The 21,740-nt window shown below is 43.5% G+C and overlaps 1 protein-coding gene across 1 annotated transcript in view; it reads left to right on the top strand.

Moving 5' to 3' along the window:
* Window positions 1-21,213, top strand: part of kcnj19b (potassium inwardly rectifying channel subfamily J member 19b) — a 31,689-nt gene extending 10,476 nt beyond the window's left edge. The window contains exons 2-3 of the mRNA XM_021565414.2: window positions 18,454-18,670; window positions 19,435-21,213. Coding sequence (XP_021421089.2) covers window positions 18,454-18,670; window positions 19,435-20,156 — 939 coding nt within the window. The 3' untranslated portion in view covers window positions 20,157-21,213. The remainder of the gene's footprint in view (window positions 1-18,453; window positions 18,671-19,434) is intronic.
* Window positions 21,214-21,740: the final 527 nt, after the last annotated feature.

Raw genomic sequence — 21,740 nt, 5'->3', positions numbered from 1 at the left:
TTAATCTTCCTCATAGGTCATCTATTTTATTTTCCAAAGATTGCACGTTTGCTAGCAAAATGGAAGGAAGTGGGGGTTTATTCTATCACCTACAAATTTTTAGAAGGCAGCCCGCCCGCTGGCCCCTTTTTCTACGCCTTCTCTTCACACAAATCACAGGGATCTGGGCCTGTTCCCAGGAGAGAAGTATATCATTCACGTCGGGCTTGTCAGATTCGTTAAAGGAAAAAAAGGATTCTGCCAGTCCGTGGTGAGTACTTGCAGTTCTGATGTCCAGAAGTTATTTTCGGTTATAAGAGACGGAGCGGCAACATTACGTAGAAAATAAGTTACAAAATAGGTTAAAAACAACGCAAAGAAACGAACAAAAACACAATTGGTTGGAGACACATAAAACATCAGCCTTCTTCTCCGGCGCCATCTTAAATCAAATGCTCGTATGCTTTCCATGCGATGTGATTGGAATGAAGCCAAATGTAAACTGGCTTCCCTTGACACTTTTTTTTGTGCGCCAGGACCATTCACAGTTGAGCTCACTCAGTTTAGCTCAAGGCTGATTGGCTATTATTATTTTTTTTTTATCAAGGGAGTCTAAATGCTTGCAGGCTTTCCTGGCGTTCAATACTACGGACGGCAACAATGTCATACTCTTTTGGACCAGACAGCATCAGATAGATGGCCAACACATACAGAGACAGAGGGGCACTGTTTCATTCGCTCTGAGATACATTCACCCGCTTGCGAATTTAATGAAAATTATGAAACACAAAGAGACGAAAGATACATTATTTTATGGGTTTTTTTCTTGGCCAATTTTTGGGGGACGCCTGGCTTCCCTTGGCATCCATGAATACACACCACTGGTGAACTATCATATATGTCACTGATCTGCTATACTGATGGAATCACTTCTCGATGTGTGAACTGCCATTTCATATATTATTATAACACATTTTTTACTTTTACCCCTTTTTCTCCCCAATTTCATGATATCCAATTGGTAGTTATGGTCATGTCCCATCGCTACAACTCCCCTAAGGACTCAGGGGAGGTGAAGGTCGCGAGCCATGTGTCCTCCGAAACACAATCCAGCCAAGCAACACTGCTTCTTGACACACTGCTCACTTAACCCGGAAGCCAGCCGCACCAATGTGTCAGAGGAAACACTGTCCAGCTGGTGACCGAGGCAGCTTGCAGGCGCCCGGCCCGCCACAAGGGGTCGCTAGAGTGCGATGGGACAAGGAAATCCCGGCCAGCCAAACCCTCCACTGACTGAGACGACGCTGGGCCAATTGTGCGCCGCTTCATGGGTCTCCCGGTCACGGCCGGCTGTGACACAGCCTGGGATCGAACCCCGGTCTGTAGTGTAAACAATTGTGAACCGAGAACGGTCATTTCTGTCAACGATCTGCTGTGTCTGACTCAAAACACACCATATGGGGTCATCAAATAACCCCACTGTTTTCCAGTCAGCAGTATGGCGCTCAATGGGCCATATATCCCACGCCCCTCGTAGTAACTGACTGGAGATCAGTGGCTAATGGAGATGGATGGTCATTGAGAAATCAGTCATATCATTCAACGGTTAAAACAAACTCATTGTACTCTATTGTATTGATGCCATAATGGAGTAAGAACAGTTTTTCCTGAACCTTTCTTTGGAAAAGGCATACCTGCCATTGCTCTGGATTGCTGATTGTTGAAAGTAAAAAACGACTCCTAAAATGTCATTACCTAATAATGGATCAAAAGACTAGTAGCCTACTTACGCATTTAGAAGAGAATCTGGGATAGAAGTATACAGTAAACAAGGAAATTAGGTAACACTCTACTATTGGGGGTAAGGCATATATACCACCTTTATGAAAATAGACACGACACAATTGTGTTATGAAGCTTGTTACGAATTATACTGCAACATACATGTAAGTGTCATGACTAATGACTGGTTTCAAACAGGTGTTCCCTCTCATGTACTTCACTCTAATATTTAGCTCCTTGTGCACTCAACACAGATTCTCTCACAGATTCTGTCTTGTTACTGGACTGGACAATGTTGGTAGTGATTAATGTTTAAGGTCAAAAGGGGAATAGTAGTTCTATATTGTATAAGGAGAGCGATAGTAGCCCTTGCTTGGGAATAGTATCATCGTCAACGATGTAGTGGTAAAAAAAAAGGTATACAGTGGCTTGCAAAAGTATTCATACCCCTTGGATTTCCTCACATTTTATTGTGTTACAAAGTGGGATTCAAATGGATTGAATTGCAATTTTTTGTCAACAATCTACTCAATATAGTCTGTAATACTGTATCATACTGGAAGAAAAATTCTAACATTTTTAAAAGATTCATACAAATTAGATAAAAAAATAAAAAAATAAAAAAAATATATATATATATATATATAATATATATATATATATATAATATATATATATATATGTCAAAAGCTGCACTGAAGTCTAACAAAACAGCCCCCACAATTTTTTTATCATCAATTTCTCTCTGCTAATCATCAGTCATTTGTGTAAGTGCTGTGCTTGTTAAATGTCCTTCCCTATAAGCATGCTCAAAGTCTGTTGTCAATTTGTTTAGTGTAAAATTGCATTGTATCTGGTCAAACACAATTTTTCCCAAAAGTTTACTAAGAGTTGGCCTTCTTTTTGAGCCAGTAAAGGGGGCTTTACTATTCTTAGGAGGCGGAATGACTTTTGCTTCCCTCCCGCCTGAAGGCACAACATTTCTAATAGGCTTAAATTGAAGATATGGCAAGTAGGAGTGGCAAAATGGTCCTCAATTATCCTCAGTCATTTTTCATTCAAGTTGTTAGACCCCGGTAGCTTGTCATTGTTGATAGACAACGATAATTTTTTCACCTCTTCCACACTCACTTTAAGGAATTCAAAATTACAATACTTGTCCTTCATAATTCGATCAGTTATACTTGGATGTGTAGTGTCAACATTTGTTGCTGGCATGTCATGCCTAAGTTTGCTAAAGTAATTGGCAATATAATTGGGTTTTGTGATTAATGAGACATCTGATTCAATGAATGATAGAGCTGAGTTTGCCTTTTTGTTCAACATTTAATTTAAGGTGCTCCAGAGCTTTTTAATATCATTCTTTATATCATTTATCTTTGTTTCATAGTATAATTTCTTCTTCTCTTTATTCAGTTTAGTCACATGATTTCTCAATTTGCAGTATGTTTGCCAATCGGTTGTACAGACAGATAAAAAAAAAATTCAATTCAATTCATCATCAATCCACAGGGATTTAACAGTTTTTACAGTCTTCGTAACTGGAATAAACAATTTCATAAATGTGTCAAGTGCAGCTTCTGGTTGCTTCTAATTAAACACCACAGACCAACAAATATTATTTACATCAACAACGCAGGAATCACCACAAAACGTATTTTATGACCTCTTATACACTATATTAGGCCCAGCCCTTAGAACTTTGGTTTTCCTAGATATCGTTACTTCATTGTGATCACTACATCCAATGGATCTGAAGACTGCTTTCAAGCAAATTTCTGCAGCATTAGTAAAGGTGTGATCAATACATGTTGATGATTTCATTTCTGTGCTGTTTGTAACTACCCTGGTAAATAACCTGAACCGGGTTGCAGACACTGGTTACAGTTTTAAACTTTTTCTTGAGTGGGCAGGTTGATGAAAGCCAGTCAATATTTAAATCCCCCAGAAAATCAGTGGTGGAAAAAGTACCCATTACATTACTACTTGAGTAAAAGTCTAAAAGTATTTGGTTTAAAATATACTTAAGTATCAAAAGTAAAGTATAATCATTTCCAATTCCTAATATTAAGCAAAACCATACGTCACCATTTTCTTGTTTTTTAAATTCACGTATAGCCAGGGGCGCACTCCAATACTCAGACATCGTTTACAAACAAAAGCATGTGTTTAGTGAGTCCGCCAGATCAGAGGCTGTAGGGAAGACCAGGGATTTTCTCTTGATAAGTGTGTGAATTAGACAATTGTCCTGTTCTGCTAAGCATTCAAAGTGTAACAAGTACTTTGGGTGTCAGGGAAAATGTATGGAGTAAAAAGTGCACAATGTTCTTTAGGAATGTAGTGAAGTAAAAATACAAGTTGTCAAATATAAAAAATATGAAAGTACAGATACCCCAAAAACGACTTAAGTAGTACTTTCAAGTATTTTTTTACTTAAGTACATTATACCACTGCAGAAAATATACCTCTCTGTTGATATCACATACATTATCAAACATTTTACACATATTATCCAGATACTGACTGTTAGCACTTGGTGGTCTATAGCAGCTTCCCACAAGAATGGACTTTAGGTGAGCCATATTACCTCAACAGTATTTAACATGAACTCCTCTCTAAGCTTTACAGGAATGTGGTCCTGCATGTAAACAATAACACCTCCACCAATGGCATTTCTGTCTTTTCTGTAGATGTTATAACCATGTATTGCTAACACTGTATCATCAAAGGTATTATCTAAGTAGGTTTCAGAGATAGTCAGAATATGAATGTCATCTGATGCTAGCAAGTTATTAATTTCATTAACCTTGTTTCTTAAGCTACGTATGTTAACGTGTGCTATTTTTAGATTTTTTTTCTGGGATGCTTGATTGTTTACATTGCGTTACTGGGAAGATTATCAGAAGTAGACATTCTCATGTTATTTATGTCATTGCAGGGTGAGCTGCACACAGTGGACTTCCTACTAGAGCACACCGCCTTAGTGCAAACAGTATAACTCTGGTTCATAGGCACATGATTACAGCAAACAATAGCCGTAGGATCAGCAGAGGCATTCAGGGCAGCTAGAGGGACATACATTAGGTTACTTAAATTGTGTCTACCAACGCCTCTGGTATAATGTACAATTGCTGAAGCATTATGACAACTTAGCGACACAATGGTAGGGATTAGCTGGGCTTGGGTCATTGATAAATCATTGTCTCAATGCAGCCTCACAATGCGGTGAAAGGATCCAGGAACCCAAATTATTCAGGTGGATCTCAACCTCCTTAAAAAACACATTTTGTTTCTAAAAGGTATCGAAATTGTCAACAAAAGTTACACCCATTCAGCTGAAATAATCACGTAGCCAGAGTCCTACTAATGTGTTCAATGCCACAATTCAGAGAGTGCACAGGGCCAGATATGATGGGTCTTTTATTAGTGTCTAGCAGAGAATCAATCAGCTCTTCATAATGTCATTAACACCCACAAGGACTACGATAGAATCGGTTTTCATAACCTGGCATAGAACATTCAGGAGCAGTTTAGTAATGTAATTTACTCAAGCTCCAGGATAAGACATTGTTTTTGCACCAGAAACAGTCACATTTCCTACCACGGAGCTGCCCAAAATCACGGCTTGCGAGAAGGACAAGGAAATCCGCCCACTCCCAAGCTTCACAGGATGGGTATGCTTGACATCGGCAAACACTGGGAAGTTTTTCAGGATAAAAATAAATGTGCTGGAACTAAGCACAGGCAAAATCTTAGAGGAAAACCTGCTTCAGTCTGCTTTCCAACAGACACTGGGAGAGAAATTCACCTTTCAGCAGGACAATAACACAAGGCCAAATATACACTGTAGTTGCTTACAAAGAAGACTGTGAATGTTTCTGTTTTGACTTAAATCTGCTTGAAAATCTATGGCAAGACTTGAAAATTGTCTAGCCATGATCCCCAGCATCTTGACGGAGTTTGAAGAATTATGAAAAGAATAATGAGCTAATATTGCACAATCCAGGTGTATAAAGCTTTTAGAGACTTACATGTATTGACTCAGGTAGCTGAATATCTAGATAGTTTAGTTATTTAATGTATATTAATCTTTAAAAAAAAATATATGTCCATAGTTCCTATTCACATGTGCCCCGATTCCAACCTGAGTTAAGCTCTTGTAAATGGAATGGAATTCCCTTTTTATGCACTTTTCTCTCTATGCGTATTCTAACCTTGATCTTAAGCATGAGAATAGCGTGCTATTCACCTGCTGTTCATTTTGGGCCTGATTCCAATTGAGGAAATTTCGACTTTCCTACTCACTTTTCAGTTGTTGGTATTCAGACTTACCTTATGAAGGTGCGTAACGGGCTTTGCAGGTGTGGCTACCTTGCGTGCTCTGAATACATTTCATTCAACTGCTGAAAACCCTCCCACTTGCTGGCCAACAGATTTTCTTGTGGAGTTTTCATTCAATGCGTTTTTCAGTACATTTATCTTAAGGCCTCCCTTTAAATATGGTGTACCTTTTAATTAGGATTTTTTTGGACAGACTCAATCGAATACATCAAGAGATCAGGTTTAGAATATAGATATCTGTCATGTATTGTCATGTTGTGTCTTTCTGTCCTTTCCTTTCACCCTGTCTCCCTCTGCTGGTCGTATTAGGTTACCTTTTCTCCCCCGCTTTCCCCCAGCTGTTCCTTGTCTCCTCTTGACTACCTCGTCACCCCTTCTCCCACCTGTTCCCCTTTTCCCTCTGATTAGTCCCCTATATCTCTCTCTGTTTTTGTTCCTGTCCTTGTCGGATTCTTGTTTGTTGTGTTTCATGCCTGAGCCAGACTATCGTCATGTTTGCTGTAACCTTGTCCTGTCCTGTCGGAATCTGCCGGTCTATCTGAGCCTACCTATGTTTGGTTATTAAAGAAGCTCTGTTTAAGTTAGTTCGCTTTTGGGTCCTCATTCACTCACCGTAACAGAAGAATCCGACCAAGAATGGACCCAGCGACTCCGGATCCTCTCCACTCAGCCGTCGAGATCCAGGGAGCGATGCTAGGCAGACACGAGCAGGAATTGTCTGCTGCTCGACATGCCGTTGAGACCCTGGCCACCCAAGTCTCCAACCTCACAGAACAGGTTCACCATCTCCGCCTCGATCCACCGGCCACTTCCAGGGCTTTCGAACCTCCGGAGCCCAGAATCAATAACCCGCCGTGTTACTCTGGGGAGCCCACTGAATGCCGCTCGTTCCTCACCCAGTGTGATATTGTGTTTTCTCTCCAGCCCAACACTTACTCCAGGAGCACTGCTCGTGTCGCCTACGTCATATCTCTCCTTATTGGACGGGCTCGTGAGTGGGGCACGGCAATCTGGGAGGCAAGGGCTGAGTGTACTAACCAGTATCTGGACTTTAAGGAGGAGATGATACGGGTTTTTGATCGATCTGTTTTTGGGGAGGAGGCTTCCAGGGCCCTGTCTTCCCTATGTCAAGGTAATCGATCCATAACAGACTACTCTATTGAGTTTCGCACTCTTGCTGCCTCCAGTGGCTGGAATGAGCCGGCTTTGCTCGCTCGTTTTCTGGAGGGTCTCCGCGCAGAGGTAAAGGATGAGATTATCTCCCGGGAGGTCCCTGCCAGCGTGGATTCCCTGATTGAACTCGCTATTCGCATTGAGCGACGGGTTGATCTTCGTCACCGAGCTCGTGGAAAGGAGCTCGCGTTCTCCGTTGCCCCCCTCTCCGCATCACTACCATCTTCCTCTGCCGGCTCGGGAGCTGAGCCTATGCAGCTGGGAGGTATCCGCATCTCGACTAAGGAGAGGGAACGGAGAATCACCAACCGCCTCTGTCTCTATTGCGGTTCTGCTGGTCATTTTGTCACTTCATGTCCAGTAAAAGCCAGAGCTCATCAGTAAGCGGAGGGCTACTGGTGAGCGCTACTACTCCTGTCTCTCCTTCAAGATCCTGCACTACCTTGTCGGTCCATCTACGCTGGACCGGTTCGTCAGCTTCCTGCAGTGCCTTAATAGACTCTGGGGCGGAGGGCTGTTTTATGGACGAGACCTGGGCTCGGGAACATGACATTCCTCTCAGACAGTTAAGGGAGTCCACGGCCTTGTTCGCCCTGGATGGTAGTCCTCTCCCCAGGATTCAGCGTGAGACGCTACCTTTAACCCTCACTGTTTCTGGTAATCATAGCGAAACCATTTCTTTTTTGATTTTTCGTTCACCTTTTACACCTGTTGTTTTGGGCCATCTCTGGCTAGTTTGTCATAATCCTTCCATTAATTGGTCTAGTAATTCTATCCTCTCCTGGAACGTCTCTTGTCATGTGAAATGTTTAATGTCTGCTATCCCTCCTGTTTCCTCTGTCTCTTCTTCACAGGAGGAGCCTGGTGATTTGACAGGGGTGCCGGAGGAATATCACGATCTGCGCACGGTGTTCAGTCGGTCCAGGGCCACCTCTCTTCCTCCACACCGGTCGTATGATTGTAGTATTGATCTCCTTCCGGGAACCACTCCCCCCCGGGGTAGACTATACTCTCTGTCGGCTCCCGAACGTAAGGCTCTCGAGGATTATTTGTCTGTAGCTCTTGACGCCGGTACCATAGTCCCCTCCTCCTCTCCCGCCGGAGCGGGGTTTTTTTTTGTCAAGAAGAAGGACGGGTCTCTGCGCCCCTGCATAGATTATCGAGGGCTGAATGACATAACAGTTAAGAATCGTTATCCGCTTCCTCTTATGTCTTCAGCCTTCGAGATCCTGCAGGGAGCCAGGTTTTTCACTAAGTTGGACCTTCGTAACGCTTACCATCTCGTGCGCATCAGGGAGGGGGACGAGTGGAAGACGGCGTTTAACACTCCGTTAGGGCACTTTGAATACCGGGTTCTTCCTTTCGGCCTCGCTAACGCTCCAGCTGTCTAGCGCTTTCTCGGCTTCGCGAACTTCTATCGTCGTTTCATCCGTAATTTCGGTCAGGTGGCAGCTCCTCTCACAGCCCTTACTTCTGTCAAGACGTGCTTTAAGTGGTCCGTTTCCGCCCAGGGAGCTTTTGATCTCCTCAAGAATCGTTTTACATCCGCTCCTATCCTTGTTACACCTGACGTCTCTAGACAGTTCGTTGTCGAGGTTGACGCGTCAGAGGTGGGCGTGGGAGCCATTCTTTCTCAGCGCTCCCTCTCTGACGACAAGGTCCACCCATGCGCGTATTTTTCTCATCGCCTGTCGCCGTCGGAACGTAACTATGATGTGGGAAACCGCGAACTGCTCGCCATCCGGTTAGCCCTAGGCGAATGGCGACAGTGGTTGGAGGGGGCGACCGTTCCTTTTGTCGTTTGGACTGACCATAGGAACCTTGAGTACATCCGTTCTGCCAAACGACTTAATGCGCGTCAGGCGCGTTGGGCGCTGTTTTTCGCTCGTTTCGAGTTCGTGATTTCTTATCGTCCGGGCTCTAAGAACACCAAGCCTGATGCTTTATCTCGTCTCTTCAGTTCTTCAGTAGCCTCCACTGACCCCGAGGGGATTCTCCCTGAGGGGCGTGTTGTCGGGTTGACTGTCTGGGGAATTGAGAGGCAGGTAAAGCAAGCGCTCACTCACACTCCGTCGCCGCGCGCTTGTCCTAGGAACCTTCTTTTCGTTCCCGTTCCTACTCGTCTGGCCGTTCTTCAGTGGGCTCACTCTGCCAAGTTAGCCGGCCACCCTGGCGTTCGGGGTACGCTTGCTTCCATTCGCCAGCGTTTTTGGTGGCCCACCCGGGAGCATGACACGCGTCGTTTCGTGGCTGCTTGTTCGGTCTGCGCGCAGACTAAGTCCGGTAACTCCCCTCCTGCCGGCCGTCTCAGGCCGCTTCCCATTCCCTCTCGACCGTGGTCTCACATCGCCTTAGATTTTGTCACCGGACTGCCTTCGTCAGCGGGGAAGACTGTTATTCTTACGGTTGTCGATAGGTTCTCTAAGGCGGCTCATTTCATTCCCCTTGCTAAGCTTCCTTCTGCTAAAGAGACGGCACAAATCATCATCGAGAATGTTTTCAGAATTCATGGCCTTCCGTCAGACGTCGTTTCGGACAGAGGTCCGCAATTCACGTCTCAATTTTGGAGGGAGTTTTGCCGTTTGATTGGGGCTTCCGTCAGTCTCTCTTCCGGCTTTCACCCCCAGTCTAACGGTCAAGCAGAACGGGCCAATCAGACTATTGGTCGCATCTTACGCAGTCTTTCTTTTCGCAACCCTGCGTCTTGGTCAGAACAGCTCCCCTGGGCAGAATACGCCCACAACTCGCTTCCTTCGTCTGCGACCGGGCTATCTCCTTTTCAGAGTAGCCTCGGGTACCAGCCTCCGCTGTTCTCATCTCAGTTCGCCGAGTCCAGCGTCCCCTCCGCTCAGGCTTTTGTCCAACGTTGCGAGCGCACCTGGAAGAGGGTCAGGTCTGCACTTTGCCGTTATAGGACGCAGACTGTGAGGGCTGCTAATAAGCGTAGAACTAAGAGTCCTAGATATTGTCGCGGTCAGAGAGTTTGGCTCTCCACTCAGAACCTTCCCCTTAAGACGGCTTCTCGCAAGTTGACCCCGCGGTTCATTGGTCCGTTCCGTATTTCTCGGGTCATTAATCCTGTCGCAGTTCGACTTCTTCTTCCGCGATACCTTCGTCGCGTCCACCCGGTCTTCCATGTCTCCTGTATTAAGCCCGTTCTTCGCGCCCCCGCTCGTCTTCCCCCCCCCCCCCCATCCTTGTTGAGGGCGCACCCATCTACAGGGTCCGCAGGATCTTGGACATGCGTCCTCGGGGCCGTGGTCACCAGTACCTCGTTGATTGGGAGGGGTACGGTCCTGAGGAGAGGAGTTGGGTTCCCTCTCGGGACGTGCTGGACCGTGCGCTGATCGAGGATTTCCTCCGTGGCCGCCAGGTTTCCTCCTCGAGTGCGCCAGGAGGCGCTCGGTGAGTGGGGGGGTACTGTCATGTATTGTCATGTTGTGTCTTTCTGTCCTTTCCTTTCACCCTGTCTCCCTCTGCTGGTCGTATTAGGTTACCTTTTCTCCCCCGCTTTCCCCCAGCTGTTCCTTGTCTCCTCTTGACTACCTCGTCACCCCTTCTCCCACCTGTTCCCCTTTTCCCTCTGATTAGTCCCCTATATCTCTCTCTGTTTTTGTTCCTGTCCTTGTCGGATTCTTGTTTGTTGTGTTTCATGCCTGAGCCAGACTATCGTCATGTTTGCAGTAACCTTGTCCTGTCCTGTCGGAATCTGCCGGTCTATCTGAGCCTACCTATGTTTGGTTATTAAAGAAGCTCTGTTTAAGTTAGTTCGCTTTTGGGTCCTCATTCACTCACCGTAACAGATATCAATGAAAAAACCCCATCTATGCATATTTGTCTCCATTTCAGCATCAACTGGTAGATCAAAAAATACTCTGCTCTTGTAGATTGTTTGGGATAGGAAAGTATGTACTGAATGAATAAAAAAAAACTTACCATGAATCCTATTGACGCAGCCATATAATATATATGGCAACATGGCAACCATAAAGTGTGAGAAAATCAAGAAGACTGTGTGGATCGTAAGTCATAAGAGGACTTGGATATTTTCGTTCTGACACACACACACACACGCACATCACCATGTACTTTCACCTCTCTTGTATTTGACATGCATGATTTGCCTGGCACTTTTAGGCTATGAAACAAATTGGATAGCCTGACAGGAAAGATACAATTATATACTGGTGCATAAAGTCTCAAACACCCCAGTACATATTGAAATGGATACTAGTCATTGACTTTTAATGAATAGTCCTGGAGCTTTAATTACATTTTGAATAAATCCAAATCTTTGAAGTATCTTCATATACTTTAGGATAGAATGAATCATATGATTCTGTGGTGCAGAGGCGAGTGACTAACTCTCTCTAGCACAAAAACATTACATTTGGTAAGTACAGTATATAGTAGCACTTATGAGACGGCTGATGATCCCTGTCATCCAAACAGGGAGTAGTACTACAGTACACGCACCTCTCATGATGGAAATGTCTCTTTGAATCATTTAAAAAATCATAATGAAAAAAAATCTATCCTCCCTTCCCTGAAGCTTCCTGATTTTGTAGGATTGATGAAAGCAGTAGGCTGGAACCTTTGCTTTCTCTTGTCCTGTCACATACAGATCAGTGATTACTGAATGTATTCAAACAGTATTCAAGAAGAGTGTGAGACAATGAAAGATAGGAGAAAGAAAGATTGACAGTTGGGAAAAACTTGTGTATGTTTATTTTTTTGCAGTACTGGGCGACTTGAGAAGCCATGGTCAGTCGATCAATAATATACAGTGTATTCTGAAAGTATTCAGACCCCTTGAATTGTTCTACATTTTGTTACGTTACAGCCTTATTCTAAAATGTATTAAATATATTTTTTTCCTCATCAATCTACACACAATAACCCACAAGGACAATATAAAAACAGGTTTATAGAAATGTTTGCTAATTTGTTGAAAATAAAAAACAGAAATACCTTATTTACATAGATATTCAGACCCTTTGCTATGAGACTCAAAATTGAGCTAATGGTTTATCCTGTTTCCATTGATCATCCTTGAGATGTTTCTACAACTTGATTGTAGTCCACTTGTGGTAAATTCAATTGATTGGACAATTGATTCAATTGATTGGAAAGGCACACACCTGTCTACACCTGTCTATATAAGGTCCCACAGTTGACAGTGCATTTCAGAGAAAAAACCAAGCCATGAGGTCGAAGGAATAGTCCGTAGAGCTCCGAGACAGGATTGTGTCGAGGCACAGATCTGGGAAGGGTACCAAAAAATGTCTGGTCCCCAAGAACACAGGGGCCTCCATCATTCTAAAATTGAAGAAGTTTGAAACCATCAAGACTATTCCTTGAGCTGTCTGCCCTACCAAACTGAGCAATTGGGGAAGAAAATAAATAAAGGTTCAATTTAAAAATATATATATTAAAAAAGGGCTTTGGGATGTGAACCAAAAACCCAATGGTCATTCTGACTGAGCTCCAGAGTTCCTCTGTGGAAATGGGAGAAACTTCCAGAAGGACAACCATCTCTGTAGCACTCCACTAATCATGCCTTTATGGTAGAGGGGCCAGATGGAAGCCACTCCTCAGTAAAAGGCACATGACAGCCTGCTTGGAGTTTGTTAAAAGGCACCTAAAGGACTCTCAGACCATGAAAAACAAGATTCTCTGGTCTGATGAAACCAAGATTGAACTCTTTGGCCTGAATGCCAAGCATTACGTCTGGAGGAAACCTGGCACCACCCCTATCAGCATAGTGGTGGCAGCATCATGCTGTGGGGATGTTTTTCAGAGAAAGGGACCGGGAGACAAGTCAGGATCGAGGAAAAGATGAACGGAGCCAAATACAGAGAGATCCTTGATGAAAACCTGCTCCAGAGCCCTCAGGACCTCAGACTGGGGCGAAGGTTCACCTTCCAACAGGACAACAACCCTAAGCACACAGCCAATGCAGGAGGGGCTTCGGGACAAGTCTCTGGATGTCCTTGAGTGGCCCAGCCAGAGCCCGGACTTGAACCCGATCAAACATATCTGGCGAGATCTGAAAATAGCTGTGCAGCGACGCTCTCCATCCAATCTGACTGAGCTTGAGAGGACCTGCAGAGAAGAATGGGAGAAACTCCCTAAATACAGGCTGTAATCGCTGCCAAAGGTGCTTCAACAAAGTACTGAGTAAAGGGTCTGAATACCTATGTAAATGTGATATTTCAGTTTTTTAGTTTCAATAAATTTGCTAAATTTTGTACATATCAGAATCACCTGCTTACTGTTTTTATGCTTTCAAGTTGACTCAAACGCAGTTGGATTAAACCTTAGGATATGTTAACTTTTTTTTTTGATTTGTCTGAAGCATGGACTCTGTTTCAAGTTCTTGTCCAAGGCCACATTCATTTCCACCATGGCACTCAAGACAATATATTTTGAGTGGAGATCACGTACAATGTCAGCTTGCCACAACCTGTAAGATGCTTATACTCAATATCACAATATTATATTAATATCATAATATCTCAATAGGCACATCATCTACAGGGTGTAACGTGTGCACTGAGAGTCGGGAAGCAAGTTCAGGGAATTAGTGTTTTAATAAATAAAATAAACAATGAACACGTAACAAAAAAAACGCACCGACATGAAAACAGAGTCAATTACACCTGTGGAAAGAACCAAGGGGAGGGACAGATATAGGGAAGATAATCAAGGAGGTGATGGAGTCCAGGTGAGTGTCATGAGGCGCTGGTGTGCGAAATAATCAGCAGCCTGATGGCCTGGAGGCCGGAGAGGGTGTAAACGTGACAGAGGGGCTCAAATATACACAGATCACTACGTATCATCTCTGTGAGGTGCATTCAAACCCTGTTAAGACCATAAATGCACCATAAATGGTCACATTACAGAGAAGATATAGCAATCATTTTGTTCACTGTGGGTGAGCTGATCAACTGACAGCCATTAAAGAATGCCCCTCTGGTGTAGGGGAATGAAAAGCCATGGGAAGCATGACTGGGAATGTCGAAATAACTAAATATTGAATTGGATTCCCTGCTATGATAATGGCACAGGTATAATAGGGATCTGAGGGCCACAGCTGTCTGGTTTCCTCTCATCTTTTTAGTAGTTACATCAGGGAATCCTTGGAGGGAGATGTGTTGTGTGTGTTGGTTTTATAGCTGTGGTTCCCAACCAGGAGTACCGGGACCTCTGGGGGTACTTGATAAGTCTCGTGAGACCGTAGGCCTACTGGTAAAATGCACATCAGAGGGTACTTCTGGGGTACTCCTGGCAGAGCAAAATTCAGTTGGTGGTAGAGTAACTGAAAAAGGTTGGGAACCACTGCTTTATAGGATGGATTTACTTTGAAGAGGGAAGACTTATGAAGAGTGTGGCTTTGCACACGTCTCCTTTCTGTCTTTCTCTTTTGTCTCTCACTTTTTGCCCACTCTCAATTAGGGCTGTGGTGGTCATGAGATTTCATCAGCCGAGCAAATAACTGCCGGTCTCATGGTAATTGACCGTTAATTAACAGAAACACATTTAGCATCTCCTGTCTTCTACACATACCCCACAAGCCACTGGTGGAGTTGCATTGGAAGGCATGAGCTCTGCTTAGTTTTTTTGCGCAGGCTGTACACACTTCATCAGTCACTCATGCACAATCTGACATGCACGTGATAGTGTCACACCCTGATCTGTTTCACCTGTCTTTGTGATTGTTTCCACCCCCCCCCCCCCCCCCCCCCCCCCCTCCAGGTGTCAACCATCTTCACCATTATCCCTTGTGTATTTATACAGTCTCTCATTCACAATTTGACAAGCACTTGATAATGCTTAGAATTTCCTGGCTGCATCCCCTTTGTGTGCCCCCTTTGTAATGCCCCCTAAAAAAATCCACCCCATCTGCGGACAGTGGCCGGTTGTGCCCTTGGGCTGAATATAATAACTATATTCCCTTCTCCCAGCTGCAAGCTCCAAAGCACCTCTCACTCAAATGGCTCTCCGTCACATGATCATACCTTTCTCACAGGCTACAAGGGAAGACAGACACATCTGTGACACAACTGCGCACGCCCTTATCCAATTCCGAAGAACTGTCCACGTTTACTTTTCGTCAGCCAACAACATGATTAGGCCTAACAAACAGCAAAATCACTAGCCTATGTCAACCTACTGTCCCCCATAGTGCAAAAGTTGACCTATTCTATTCTGTGTTAGAAATAAATATCCCGAACATAGTCTGGGACAGTTGTGGAATGGGATAAATCCCAAAGTAAAACAACATTTTTAAGCAATGAGGCTGACACAACAGATCAGAAAGTTTAGCTTAAAATGTTGATAAACTATTAGGCTATTTCTTCACGTTATAAGCGCAGCAATGAGCACATGGCAGGAAGCTATAAGCATGAATGTTCCATTTGCAGGTAAACACCATTCTCAAAAGTGACCGCAAATGTGATTATGCATGTAATGCTTTTATTATAAAGGTGCATTTTTATGGGGAAAATGATCTTCCCCAAACTTGAAACTCGCGTGTATGTATGCCAATTAGGCTCTAAACCCGTTGTAAAGCTGATTAATTTGCTTACTGTTAAGAAGTTATTTGGTCACTTTAGTTGTGATACAAACCGTATCGAAACATACAGTATAGGCCTATGGGCAAGGCTACACTATGATTGGAAATGTGTTTCTTGCCTTACTGCACACAAGCTGGGCATCATTCACAGGTGATAACATATAATTCACAAGTGATAGGCTAATATTCTCACTCATCAGACTATTCTTGATTTAATCTTGTCGTTACATACATATACTAAATAATTTATGTGTGAAATTTGTTTTGATTAAGAATGGACCATTGTCATGCACCTGTTGGAATAGGGGCGGGGGGGAAATACATGTCATCTATGGACTGAAATAGCGAATGGAGGATGCTTTTCCTGCTGTTCATTAAGCTATACTCCTGTTGTAAAGAGAAGAAATGTGCTTAATATTAGGAAATTTGATAAATAAGTAGGCCTAGCCTATAGAAAGCTGATGGGATCCTCCTCTTTTTAATAGAGGCCGTCACTCCGTTTTCTCACACAATTGCATAGCCTATAGAAATGTTCATGAGCTTATGGGTTCTCATGAGGTGTTTGATTAGATTTTCCAACACATTTGCATTGATGTCACAGTGATTAGAGGAACAATAGAAAGCTGAGTACCAGGCAGTTAGCAATTTTTGTCGGCTACTAATCACCATCAGCAGCATCAGGGCTTGGAGAAGCCTAATTACCGTGACTAAATGGTCACATGGAATTTGACTGCACCCATGACTTGTTACTCCCAGTGTAGTGGTAATACAGTCACCGTAACAGCTCTACTCTCAATTCCACGTCACTCCTGATTTCTTTCTCTCTCTTTCTTATCTTATTCCCTTTTTCTTTCCTTCCCCTCTTGTCTCTCTAATGTTCTGTCTCTCATTGTTGTCTATTGCTCTCCCTTCTCTGTCTCACACCAATCCTTCTCTTTGACCTCTTGCTCTTCTGCTCCTCTCCCCTCTTCTCAACACACGCCTCTCCGGTATACTAGACTATTGGATCCCACTTTTAAATGGAATACAGCAACTCATCAAGGCTTTATTGAGTGTTTATAAAGCATTTATAAGCAAGATCATATTACATAATGGGTTATGTAAAATGTCCTTACATGTGATGCTTGACCAAATTCTGTATAATTCTTTTACCACCCTTTATGGTCTAACTTTGGAGCTACACTAGAGCATCTAGTGTAGCTAGATGGGCTCCTGAGTGGCGCAGCGGTCTAAGGCACTGCATATCAGTGCAAGAGGCATCACTACAGTCCCTGGTTCGAATCCAGGCTGAATCACATCCGGCCATGATTGAAAAAATAATTGTTCTGAACTGACTTGCCTAGTTAAATTTTAAAAAATATATATATTTACATTTTTTTTCTGGATTTTTTTTTTTTTACTTGCTACACTGGAAGTGTAACTTTTCACTCTCACAAAGCCGGCACGCTTATGCGTGGTGTCGTTGAAGAGAGTAGGAGCTGCAAACATTAGCAGGCCAGTTATTGACATGACATTTGCCTAGTACTTTTTTGTGAAGCATATACCTTATAAAAGGGTTTATGTGTTTAAAGTGGGTACGACCCTCGCATGTTGTTCAGGTTAAGTGCTCACCCCAGGACCATAACAGGAACATTGCCCGTAAACATGTAACTTGCACACTGCGTCCTCCAGTTGCTGTAGGACATTTTAATGATGCACCATAGGTGCCTGGCCCTAAAATGTGAAGATACTAGGGGAAGTAAACAGCTTCTCCAAGCCAAGGCGATGAGGGAACCGTGGGTACAGACTCCTTCCTGTGAAATGTCGCACCCTTCTGTCCCCAACAGCGCTGTGAATAAGAACCGCAGTCTGTTTCGCCATCTGTGGTCCTCCCGGCAGTCTCGTCAAAGAGGCCAGGCTCTCCGTGCTAGAGCACGCTACCGGAGAGTTTGGGAGAACGATAGGAACCCAACGCTATAAGCCGAAAGTAAATGTGTCAGTTGTAAGCAGCACAATGGGTCGTGTAAAGTTATTTTAGGAAATCAATTGTCTTCATTTCCACAGTGATTATTTTTCGGGTTTCCAAAATAGTTATCTTCCTTCATGCAGCTTACAGAGCTGGTTTTAAGTCCTTAGTAATTGCTACACTGAAGAGGAAATGGAGTAGGGGATCCGTCTTTATCTGATTCAGTCTTGCACTTTGAAAATTTGGTTTATAAGACACTCAGTCCAAAACGAACCACTTTCCCCTACCCCCTCTTCTAGACCCTTCTTTATACGATAGCTACTCATAGATCTGAAAGGATCTGTAAGGCATATACAGTAGTAGGGATTAAAATGGGTAACCGGGATCCCAGGGGCTGTCATCGTGACTCTTCAGACAATTACACATTTGATAGGTCTATGCACAATTCACTATGCGTCACTGTCACAGATATGAAGTCTGTCAACAGTTCAGAGGCATGAGGGAAAATGCTATAGTATCTTCTCCTGAAAATGATTGAATCCCTGTACAGTAGTACTGAGTTTCCACCATATCACAGTATTGCAGTATGCAGTTTCTTACACAACATCCCTCCTCTTACAGGCATACCATGTGCCACACACTTTTGTTTCCCCAGTCTCGTCAGACTCCGGAGGGGGAGTTCCTACCCCTGGACCAGTGTGAGCTAGACGTAGGATTTGGGACGGGGGCCGACCAGCTCTTCCTGGTGTCCCCTCTGACTATCTGCCACGAGATCAATCTCAAGAGTCCCTTCTTTGACCTGTCCCAACGCTCGCTCATGAACGAGGAGTTTGAGATCGTGGTCATCCTGGAGGGCATCGTGGAAACCACTGGTAAAAGCAGACTCTTTCTTTCATTCAATCTGTTCTTTAAAGGGGCATTCTGGGATTGGTACATCCATTTCTGGACTTTTAAATTAAGGATATATAGCCATTGATGGAAGAATATACAGTAAATGCCTCATGGGTTTAGTTCAACTGCCTTACCCCATCTGAACCCAAAATATAAGCTTGTTTTCTCCATTGTTTGTAAACAAACACTTTATAGCTTCCAACCTCTATTTAAAATCTAACGATCATTTTGATCTAATGACTGGATGGTCAGTCCTTGTATTCATACTGTAGCTCTATCTATGATTTTGAGAGTGGTTTCATTGTTTTTCAAATTGTCTCTTTAATTCATCTGTATAATGTATATTTTGTAGTCTTGTTTGTATTTTGTTTTAAAAACAATAACTCAATATTTCTATATTTCTCCATTCCTTTGAGGCGAAATACGAGGACTACCATTCCCAGTATAATCAAATCAAATATTTAAGAGAATATCACATTTATCTTTAAATATTAGATGATATTAGATGAATAATTATTAGATCAATTATTTTTTATCTCTGTCGTCGTTCTCCGACACTTCTCCCTCTCGCTCTATTTCTCGCTTCGTCTTTCTCTCCCCTTGTCTCTGTGTACTTCTTTTTTCCTTGTCTTCTATGCACCTCTCATTCTCTTTAACCTCTGTTTTTCTCCTTATCTTCCCATCTGGTCTCTGTTTTCCCCATCTACTCGTTCTCCCTCCCTCCCTCCTCTTCCCTTTGTCCCAGGTATGACGTGTCAGGCACGGACCTCCTACACAGAGGACGAGGTGTTGTGGGGCCACCGCTTCCTGCCCGTCATGTCCTTGGAGGAGGGCTTCTTCCGGGTTGACTACTCCCAGTTCCACAACACCTTCGAGGTCAACACTCCCCGTTACAGCATCAAGGAGCACGAGGAGAAGATCTCCCTGACTTCCCCCAACCCTCCACCAGGCGTCCCCACCTCCCCTCCCCTGGGGAATGGGGGCCAGAGCCGGGGCCGCAGGGAGAGGATGCTGTCAGTGGACTTTGCCGACCATGGAGAGGCTACCCAGGAACAAGCGATGGGGAGGCTGCCCAGCAAGTTACAGCATATGAGCTCTTACAAGGAGGACCTCCGAACGAGGGTGAAGACTGGAGGAGCCCAGCCTGGGGACAAGGCCTCTAGCAGGGGTGACCAGGGGAGTCTGCCCCTGGCGGTCCAGCATCTGGTCTCCAACTCCATCCCCGTGGGCTTTGGCCAGGGGAAGGTGGAGGAGAAGCTCCAGCTTAAGGCACTAGATGGGGGTCCAGGTATTGGAGACACTCTGACTCATTCAGTTGGGGAGCAGGAGAAGTGGAGACTTCCCCCTGCCCTGAGCCCCATCCCGGCCCCAAATCCGACCCCTGTCCAAATCCCTTTGCCTGTGGGTGGGGGGTGGCCGGAGGATAACCTGCCTGACAAACTGCGCCGAATGAACGCTGACCGCTGATATTGACCGTGGACCATTGACCGTGAAATTACTATTAATTACCGGAAACAAACAGATTCCCAAAAACTCTAAATAGATATAGAAAGCAATGCTTAATGGGTAACGCGGTTTTCAACAGGATATTACACTACTGTGATGACTTTTGCCCGTTTATGGCTATTTTAACTGGTTGAATAAATGTTGATTCAATGTAATTTGACAACATATTGTGATGTGGAATCTTCGTGGAAAATACAGTGGATTTGAAAAAGTTATCAAATTTCTACCACAGGATTATGTCATCATGCTAACCACATTTCAACATAGACAAACCTTGTATAAAATACGTTGAATTTGTACCTTTAAAACAAAGTCAGATCTTTAACGTTATTTCCACTATCAGAAAAAAAAACTATATGCTAGGTAGCACGTCCTACTGGAGAATTTATCAATCTACAGCTACCTTTTGGTCTCCCATCTAGAGTTTTAACTATGCTCAGCTCTACCTAGCTAAGATATTTGTCACTGACTATTACCAATGTGCTATTGTGATTGAGAATGATTGTTGAGAGATCTCCACTTGAAAACTAAATAGATTCACTGTTGCTATCAAAGTCAATCCAAAGGGTAGGTTTAACAGAACAAATTAAATGCGACCATAATATATCACTCATATATCATCAATTATGGTATTTATTTAGGCTATATAGCATTTTCAACAGCTATTGTTTCAATTCAACCAAGAATTCAACTAAAATTAGACATTGCAATAGCCCTAGGTTTTCAAACTCTCGTTGATTTCAAATGTAATGCTATTTAGTAACGTTGAATTGAGTTTGGTTGTCAAAGCATTCAAATATCCACATTTGAAGGAGATGTAACTTTTAAAGAATAGGACTGAATCAAATCAAACTTTAAATGAACTTTAAATCAAGTTTGATTTGGTTTAGTCCTATTTAGGGCTGTGGTGGTCATGAAATGTTGTCAGCTTGTGATTGTCAAGCAAATAACTGCTGGTCTCATGGTAATTGACCGTTAATTAACATAAACACATTTAGCATCTATGATGCAGACCTTTGGAACATCTAAACTCAGCAAGAAAATAAAGGTCCTCTCACTGTCAAATGCATTTATTTTAACATGTGTAAATATATGTACGAACATAACAAGATTCAACAACTTCCATTTAAATGAAAGTATTTTGCACTCAGCCTGTGACCCTTTTGGTCACTTTCTTTGTCTTGTTATCAACTGTAACATTATTATTATTATTATTACCAACATTTACAGTATGTGTACAATTCCAAATTTGAAAATGATCAACAACTGAGACATAAACTGAACAAGTTCCACAGACATGTGACTAACAGAAATGGAATAATGTGTCCCTGAACAAAGGTAAAAGTAACAGTCAATATCTGGTGTGGCCACCAGCTGCATTAAGTACTGCAGTGCATCTCCTCCTCATGGAGAGAGAGATGTTAACCCACTCTTCCACCAAGGCACCTGCAAGTGCTCGGACATGTCTTGGGGGAATGTCCCTAGCCCTCACCCTCCGATCCAACAGGTTCCAGACGTGCTCAATGGGATTGAGATCCGGGCTCT

This window comes from Oncorhynchus mykiss, chromosome 16 (genome assembly GCF_013265735.2).
Source record: "Oncorhynchus mykiss isolate Arlee chromosome 16, USDA_OmykA_1.1, whole genome shotgun sequence".
In the NCBI taxonomy this organism is placed as follows: domain Eukaryota; kingdom Metazoa; phylum Chordata; class Actinopteri; order Salmoniformes; family Salmonidae; genus Oncorhynchus; species Oncorhynchus mykiss.
Note: the sequence above shows the minus strand (reverse complement) of the source record. Positions and strands in the feature narration are given on the sequence as shown.